Consider the following 9,085-nt stretch of genomic DNA (forward strand, 5'->3'; position numbering starts at 1 on the left):
CCCTATTACAGGGGCTGAGTCACTGGCTTGCTGGGGCTCTCTCATGCCGTCCCTGGAAGGGGTGCGTCACCTGAGTGGGTTGATTCACTGATGTGGTCATCCTGTCTGGGTTGGCGCCCCCCCTTGGGTTGTGCCGTGGCGCAGATCTTTGTGGGCTATACTCAGCCTTGTCTCAGGATGGTCAGTTGGTGGTTGAAGATATCCCTCTATTGGTGTGGGGGCTGTGCTTTGGCAAAGTGGGAGGGGTTATATCCTTCCTGTTTGGCCCTGTCCGGGGGTGTCCTCGGATGGGGCCACATTGTCTCCTGACCCCTCCTGTCTCAGCCTCCAGTATTTATGCTGCAGTAATTTATGTGTCGGGGGGCTAGGGTCAGTTTGTTGTATCTGGAGTACTTCTCCTGTCCTATTCGGTGTCCTGTGTGAATCGAAGTGTGCGTTCTCTAATTCTCTCCTTCTCTCTTTTTTTTCTCTCTCTCGGAGGACCTGAGCCCTAGGACCATGCCCCAGGACTACCTGACATGATGACTCCTTGCTGTCCCCAGTCCACCTGGCCGTGCTGCTGCTCCAGTTTCAACTGTTCTGCCTTATTATTATTCAACCATGCTGGTCATTTATGGACATTTTAACATCTTGGCCATGTTCTGTTATAATCTCCACCCGGCACAGCCAGAAGAGGACTGGCCACCCCTCATAGCCTGGTTCCTCTCTAGGTTTCTTCCTAGGTTTTGTTATTTTCTAGGGAGTTTTTCCTAGCCACCGTGCTTCTACACCTACATTGCTTGCTGTTTGGGGTTTTAGGCTGGGTTTCTGTACAGCACTTTGAGATATCAGCAGATGTACGAAGGGCTATATAAATAAATTGGATTTGATTTGATTTGAGAACTGTCTTTAACCTGCCCTGAGCTCTTGATTTAAGACCCCTCGTTCTCCTCAGTCGAGGATGTAGCCCTGAGCTCTTGATTTAAGACCCCTCGTTCTCCTCAGTCGAGGATGTAGCCCTGAGCTCTTGATTTAAGACCCCTCGTTCTCCTCAGTCGAGGATGTAGCCCTGAGCTCTTGATTTAAGACCCCTCGTTCTCCTCAGTCGAGGATGTAGCCCTGAGCTCTTAATGTAAGACCCCTCGTTCTCCACAGTCTCAGATGTAGCCCCGAGCTCTTGATTTAAGACTTCTCCACAGTCTCAGGTGTTGCTTCACTAACAGCCACTATAAATATATTATGACTACTGCTTTTCCATGAAAGAATTCTAGAAGCTGGGTTACAATACAGTCTGCTGAATTCAAAAGTGCATCCCAAATGGCACCCTACTCCCTATTTAGTGCACTTATTTTGACCAGGTCTCAAAGGGCTCTCATCAAAAGTGGTGCACTATATAGGAAAATTTGGGAAGTAACCAAACAGTCTACATTCTGCATTGTAACCACAGCCTAGTGGACAGAGACAGCGAATGGAACAGCCTAGTGGACAGGGGCAGCTAAGGGAACATCCTAGTGGACAGGGGCAGCTAAGGGAACAGCCTAGTGGACAGGGGCAGCTAAGGGAACAGCCTAGTGGACAGGGGCAGCTAAGGGAACAGCCTAGTGGACAGGGGCAGCTAAGGGAACATCCTAGTGGACAGGGGAAGCTAAGGGAACAGCCTAGTGGACAGGGGCAGCTAAGGGAACATCCTAGTGGACAGGGGAAGCTAAGGGAACAGCCTAGTGGACAGGGGCAGTTAAGGGAACAGCCTCGTGGACAGGAGAAGCTAAGGGAACAGCCTAGTGGACAGGGGCATCTAAGGGAACAGTCTAGTGGACAGGGGAAGCTAAGGGAACAGCCTAGTGGACAGGGGCAGCTAAGGGAACATCCTAGTGGACAGGGGAAGCTAAGGGAACAGCCTAGTGGACAGGGGAAGCTACGGGAACAGCCTAGTGGACAGGGGAAACTAAGGGAACAGCCTAGTGGACAGGGGCAGCTAAGGGAACATCCTAGCGGACAGGGGCAGTTAAGCGAACATCCTAGTGGACAGGGGAAGCTAAGGGAACATCCTAGTGGACAGGGGAAGCTAAGGGAACAGCCTAGCGGACAGGGTAAGCTAAGGGAACAGCCTAGTGGACAGGGGAAGCTAAGGGAACATCCTAGTGGACAGGGGCAGCTAAGGGAACAGCCTAGTGGATAGGGGCAGCTAAGGGAACAGCCTAGTGGACAGGGGAAGCTAAGGGAACATCCTAGTGGACAGGGGAAGCTAAGGGAACAGCCTAGTGGACAGGGGAAGCTAAGGGAACAGCCTAGTGGACAGGGGCAGTTAAGGGAACATCCTAGTGGACAGGGGCAGCTAAGGGAACATCCTAGTGGACAGGGGCAGCTAAGGGAACATCCTAGTGGACAGGGGCAGCTAAGGGAACATCCTAGTGGACAGGGGCATCTAAGGGAACAGTCTAGTGGACAGGGGAAGCTAAGGGAACAGCCTAGTGGACAGGGGCAGCTAAGGGAACATCCTAGTGGACAGGGGAAGCTAAGGGAACAGCCTAGTGGACAGGGGAAGCTAAGGGAACAGCCTAGCGGACAGGGGAAACTAAGGGAACAGCCTAGTGGACAGGGGCAGCTAAGGGAACATCCTAGCGGACAGGGGCAGTTAAGCGAACAGCCTAGTGGACAGGGGAAGCTAAGGGAACATCCTAGTGGACAGGGGAAGCTAAGGGAACAGCCTAGCGGACAGGGTAAGCTAAGGGAACAGCCTAGTGGACAGGGGAAGCTAAGGGAACATCCTAGTGGACAGGGGCAGCTAAGGGAACAGCCTAGTGGATAGGGGCAGCTAAGGGAACAGCCTAGTGGACAGGGGAAGCTAAGGGAACATCCTAGTGGACAGGGGAAGCTAAGGGAACAGCCTAGTGGACAGGGGAAGCTAAGGGAACAGCCTAGTGGACAGGGGCAGTTAAGGGAACATCCTAGTGGACAGGGGCAGCTAAGGGAACATCCTAGTGGACAGGGGCAGCTAAGGGAACATCCTAGTGGACAGGGGCAGCTAAGGGAACATCCTAGCGGACAGGGGCAGTTAAGCGAACAGCCTAGTGGACAGGGGAAGCTAAGGGAACATCCTAGTGGACAGGGGAAGCTAAGGGAACAGCCTAGTGGACAGGGGAAGCTAAGGGAACATCCTAGTGGACAGGGGAAGCCAAGGGAACAGCCTAGCGGACAGGGGCAGCTAAGGGAACATCCTAGCGGACAGGGGCAGTTAAGGGAACAGCCTAGTGGACAGGGGCAGTTAAGCGAACAGCCTAGTGGACAGGGGCAGCTAAGGGAACATCCTAGCGGACAGGGGCAGTTAAGCGAACAGCCTAGTGGACAGGGGAAGCTAAGGGAACATCCTAGTGGACAGGGGAAGCTAAGGGAACAGCCTAGCGGACAGGGTAAGCTAAGGGAACAGCCTAGTGGACAGGGGAAGCTAAGGGAACATCCTAGTGGACAGGGGCAGCTAAGGGAACAGCCTAGTGGATAGGGGCAGCTAAGGGAACAGCCTAGTGGACAGGGGAAGCTAAGGGAACATCCTAGTGGACAGGGGAAGCTAAGGGAACAGCCTAGTGGACAGGGGAAGCTAAGGGAACAGCCTAGTGGACAGGGGCAGTTAAGGGAACATCCTAGTGGACAGGGGCAGCTAAGGGAACATCCTAGTGGACAGGGGCAGCTAAGGGAACATCCTAGTGGACAGGGGCAGCTAAGGGAACATCCTAGCGGACAGGGGCAGTTAAGCGAACAGCCTAGTGGACAGGGAAGCTAAGGGAACATCCTAGTGGACAGGGGAAGCGAAGGGAACAGCCTAGTGGACAGGGGAAGCTAAGGGAACATCCTAGTGGACAGGGGAAGCCAAGGGAACAGCCTAGCGGACAGGGGCAGCTAAGGGAACATCCTAGCGGACAGGGGCAGTTAAGGGAACAGCCTAGTGGACAGGGGCAGTTAAGCGAACAGCCTAGTGGACAGGGGCAGCTAAGGGAACATCCTAGCGGACAGGGGCAGTTAAGCGAACAGCCTAGTGGACAGGGGAAGCTAAGGGAACATCCTAGTGGACAGGGGAAGCTAAGGGAACAGCCTAGTGGACAGGGGCAGCTAAGGGAACATCCTAGTGGACAGGGGAAGCCAAGGGAACAGCCTAGTGGACAGGGGCAGCTAAGGGAACAGTCTAGTGGACAGGGGCAGCTAAGGGAACATCCTAGTGGACAGGGGCAGCTAAGGGAACATCCTAGTGGACAGGGGAAGCTAAGGGAACATCCTAGTGGACAGGGGCAGCTAAGGGAACAGGCTAGTGGACAGGGGCAGCTAAGGGAACAGCCTAGTGGACAGGGGAAGCTAAGGGAACAGCCTAGTGGACAGGGGAAGCTAAGGGAACATCCTAGTGGACAGGGGAAGCTAAGGGAACAGCCTAGTGGACAGGGGAAGCTAAGGGAACAGCCTAGTGGACAGGGGCAGCTAAGGGAACATCCTAGTGGACAGGGGAAGCTAAGGGAACATCCTAGTGGACAGGGGAAGCTAAGGGAACAGCCTAGTGGACAGGGGAAGCTAAGGGAACAGCCTAGTGGACAGGGGAAGATAAGGGAACAGCCTAGTGGACATGGGCAGCTAAGGGAACATCCTAGTGGACAGGGGCAGCTAAGGGAACAGCCTAGTGGACAGGGGCAGTTAAGGGAACAGCCTAGTGGACAGGGGCAACTAAGGGAACAGCCTAGTGGACAGGGGCAGTTAAGCGAACAGCCTAGTGGACAGGGGCAACTAAGGGAACAGCCTAGTGGACAGGGGCATCTAAGGGAACATCCTAGTGGACAGGGGCAGCTAAGGGAACAGCCTAGTGGACAGGGGCATCTAAGGGAACATCCTAGTGGACAGGGGCAGCTAAGGGAACATCGTAGTGGACAGGGGAAGCTAAGGGAACAGCCTAGTGGACAGGGGCAGCTAAGGGAACAGGCTAGTGGACAGGGGCAGCTAAGGGAACAGCCTAGTGGACAGGGGCAGCTAAGGGAACATCCTAGTGGACAGGGGAATCTAAGGGAACAGCCTAGCGGACAGGGGAAGCTAAGGGAACATCCTAGTGGACAGGGGAATCTAAGGGAACAGCCTAGTGGACAGGGCAGCTAAGGGAAAATCCTAGTGGACAGGGGCAGCTAAGGGAACATCCTAGTGGACAGGGGCAGCTAAGGGAACAGCCTAGTGGACAGGGGAAGCTAAGGGAACAGCCTAGTGGACAGGGGCAGTTAAGGGAACATCCTAGTGGACAGGGGCAGTTAAGGGAACAGCCTAGTGGACAGGGGCAGCTAAGGGAACAGCCTAGTGGACAGGGGAAGCTAAGGGAACAGCCTAGTGGACAGGGGCAGTTAAGGGAACATCCTAGTGGACAGGGGCAGCTAAGGGAACATCCTAGTGGACAGGGGCAGCTAAGGGAACAGCCTCCTAAGGGAACAGCCTAGTGGACAGGGGCAGCTAAGGGAACATCCTAGTGGACAGGGGCAGCTAAGGGAACATCCTAGCCAGCTAAGGGAACAGCCTAGTGGACAGGGGCAGCTAAGGGAACAGCCTAGTGGACAGGGGAAGCTAAGGGAACAGCCTAGTGGACAGGGGCAGCTATGGGAACAGCATCGTTACCCATCGCTCCACAAAAGCCGCGGCCCTTGCAGAGCAAGGAGAACTACTACTTCAAGGTCTCAGAGCAAGTGACGTCACCGATTGAAACACTATTTTAGCGCGCACCACCGCTAACTAAGCTAGCCGTTTCACACACCCCCCTTTTGACCTCTACACTCTAACCACTAGGCTACCTGCCGCCTCTACGCTCTAACCACTAGGCTACCTGCCATCTCTACACTCTAATCACTAGGCTACCTGCCGCATCTATGCTCTAACCACTAGGCTACCTGTCGCCTCTATGCTCTAACCACTAGGCTACCTGCCACCTCTATGCTCTAACCACTAGACCACCTGCCACCTCTATGCTCTAACCACTAGACTACCTGCCTCCTCTACGCTCTAACCACTAGCCTACCTGCCTCCTCTACACTCTAACCACTAGCCTACCTGTCACCTCTACACTCTAACCACTAGACTTCCTGCCTACTCTACACTCTAACCACTAGACTACCTGCCGCCTCTACACTCTAACCACTAGGCTACCTGCCTCCTCTACACTCTAACCACTAGACTACCTGCCACCTCTACACTCTAAGCACTAGGCTACCTGCCACCTCTACACTCTAACCACTAGGCTACCTGCCACCTCTACACTCTAACCACTAGGCTACCTGCCTCCTCTACACTCTAACCACTAGACTACCTGCCACCTCTACACTCTAACCACTAGGCTACCTGCCACCTCTACACTCTAACCACTAGGCTACCTGCCTCCTTCTACACTCTAACCACTAGGCTACCTGCCGCCTCTATGCTCTAACCACTGATGCCAACACACACACACAGAGAGTGGGCTGAATGGATGAAAGCCACAGCCAGGCTGGATAGCTAGCTGGAGGAGATACTTAATGTGTTGCAGATGATACCTCAGGTCTCTCATTATCATTATTGACTCTCATTATCGTTAGTGATATAATAAACATAAATACAGCAACTCCCTACTGAAGCTACATACCATCTACCTTGTCTTACTTACTCTGACTGTTTTTGACCCCGAAACTGTCAGTGTCCCTCAATGGCAATTTATTCTCTATATGGTGCACTACTTTAGACCATAGGGAGACACATGGGGAGACCGAAAAATAGTGCACTATATAGGGAATAGAGTGCCATTTGAGGCGAACCCAAACCTGTCTGTTGTTTGTGATGAGGCTAGTGTAACGGATGTGAAACGGCTAGCTAGTCAGCGGTGGTGCGCGCTAAATAGCGTTTCAATCGGTGACCTCACTTGCTCTGAGACCTTGAAGTAGTGGTTCTGTGTGGAGCGATGGGTAACGATGCTTCGTGGGTGACTGTTGCTGATGTGTGCAGGTATGGGCGAGGGGACGGTCTACAGTTATACTGTTACACTAGCTACAGTCAATTCGCTGTAGTTAGTTTGATGCTAGCTACAGTTCGCTGTGGTTAGGTTGATGCTAGATACAGTTAGCTGTGGTTAGGTTGATGCTAGATACAGTTAGCTGTGGTTAGGTTAATGCTAGCTACAGTTAGCTGTGGTTAGTATGATGCTAGCTACAGTTAGCTGTGGTTAGTATGATGCTAGATGCATTTAGCTGTGGTTAGGTTGATGATAGCTAAAATTAGCTGTGGTTAGTATGATGCTAGCTACAGTTAGCTGTGGTTCGTATGATGCTAGATTCATTTAGCTGTGGTTAGCTTGATGATAGCTAAAGTTAGCTGTGGTTATGTGATGGTGCTGTGGTTAGTATGGTGCTAGATGCATTTAGCTGTGGTTAGGTTGATGCTAGATACAGTTAGCTGTGGTCAGTATGATGATAGCTAAAGTTAGCTGTGGTTAGTATGATGCTAGCTCCAGTTAGCTGTGGTTAGTAGGAAGCAGGACGAGAGGTTTTGCTGATAGAGGCCTTTAGCAGATGAACTATGAAAGTAGAAGAGAAGGAGCTGTTTCTGTTTTTCCTGCTGTCGTGAGACGGTGGTGTGTCTCTTCCTTCTGTCACACTTCAACTTCTATGATTGTTGTGATGCTCTAACTTCTTGTCAACTACTACACTACGGGTGAACAGACTTTCTACAGTTTTATACTGTAGCTTTCAGTGGTGCAATGAACACAAGACTGGAGCTATTGTCCCACTCTTTTCAGATGACATATCTCTCTCACTGGCACTCTATTCCCTATGGGGCCTGGTCAAAAGTAGTGCACTATGTAGGGAATAGGGTGCCACCCTTGGTCTAAAGTAGTGTACTATATAGGGAATAGGGTGCCATCCCTGGTCTAAAGTAGTGCACTATTAGGGAATAGGGTGCCACCCTTGGTCTAAAGTAGTGTACTATATAGGGAATAGGGTGCCATCCCTGGTCTAAAGTAGTGCACTATGTAGGGAATAGGGTGCCACCCTTGGTCTAAAGTAGTGTACTATATAGGGAATAGGGTGCCATCCCTGGTCTAAAGTAGTGCACTATATAGGGAATAGGGTGCCATATTGGAGACGCAGACCACTGTATGTTCCAGAATCCCTGCTGCATGTCGAGACGATTAATCACGTAGATGGAAATTGAACCTGTATGGCTTCACACAGAGTATAAATGGAGTGGATAAATTGTTGACAGCTCACAGAACATTTCACTTTCTCCAACGAAAGAGAAATCAAATGAAACAAACAAGCAAAAAAAAGTGAAAGCCTGAATAAATTGAACCATGATTGATTTTGTCTCTTTGTTTACCTTTTTGTATTCCAGAGTATGTGGAGACGTGTAAATGGGCACTGAGGAAACAGGGTTTACTCTTTGAGCCTGGAAATAATGTTTGCATACCTCTAACAAGCTGAGTTAGAGCCGCATCCTGTGTTCCTGATACACGACTTCTTTCCCTCGATGAAAAGCAAAGAAAAGTTTCTAATGAAGTAGTCTGGAGCCTTAGTCAGGGAACCTAAATTCACTTTTCATCAACTCTCTTGATTTGGTTTGGTGTGGTGTGGTGTGTGTGTGTGTGTGTGTGTGTGTGTGTGTGTGTGTGTGTGTGTGTGTGTGTGTGTGTGTGTGTGTGTGTGTGTGTGTGTGTGTGTGTGTGTGTGTGTGTGTGTGTGTGTGTGTGTGTGTGTGTGTGTGTGTGTGTGTGTGTGTGTGTGTGTGTGTGTGTGTGTGTGTGTGTGTGTGTGTGTGTGTGTGTGTGTGTGTGTGTGTGTGTGTGTGTGTGTGTGTGTGTGTGTGTGTGTGTGTGTGTGTGTGTGTGTGTGTGTGTGTGTGTGTGTGTGTGTGTGTGTGTGTGTGTGTGTGTGTGTGTGTGTGTGTGTGTGTGTGTGTGTGTGTGTGTGTGTGTGTGTGTGTGTGTGTGTGTGTGTGTGTGTGTGTGTGTGTGTGTGTGTGTGTGTGTGTGTGTGTGTGTGTGTGTGTGTGTGTGTGTGTGTGTGTGTGTGTGTGTGTGTGTGCCAACAGGGATGTGTGTTTATCTTCCTGTCTTCCTCAGAACCAGGTA

At 51.4% G+C, this 9,085-nt stretch overlaps 1 protein-coding gene across 1 annotated transcript; it reads left to right on the forward strand.

Annotated features, from left to right (window-relative positions):
* Positions 1-1,447: 1,447 nt before the first annotated feature.
* Positions 1,448-2,158, forward strand: LOC127913709 (sperm acrosomal protein FSA-ACR.1-like). Its single transcript, XM_052486950.1, has one exon. The coding sequence runs from the start codon at positions 1,448-1,450 to the stop codon at positions 2,156-2,158; it is 711 nt and encodes a 236-aa protein (XP_052342910.1).
* The last annotated feature ends 6,927 nt before the right edge of the window (positions 2,159-9,085 follow it).

Source organism: Oncorhynchus keta, chromosome 30 (genome assembly GCF_023373465.1).
Source record: "Oncorhynchus keta strain PuntledgeMale-10-30-2019 chromosome 30, Oket_V2, whole genome shotgun sequence".
NCBI lineage: Eukaryota > Metazoa > Chordata > Actinopteri > Salmoniformes > Salmonidae > Oncorhynchus > Oncorhynchus keta.

Bases quoted from the DNA above. Each gene is read 5' to 3' on its own strand.
- LOC127913709 (XM_052486950.1), top strand. From the start codon at position 1,448: ATGGAACAGCCTAGTGGACAGGGGCAGCTAAGGGAACATCCTAGTGGA.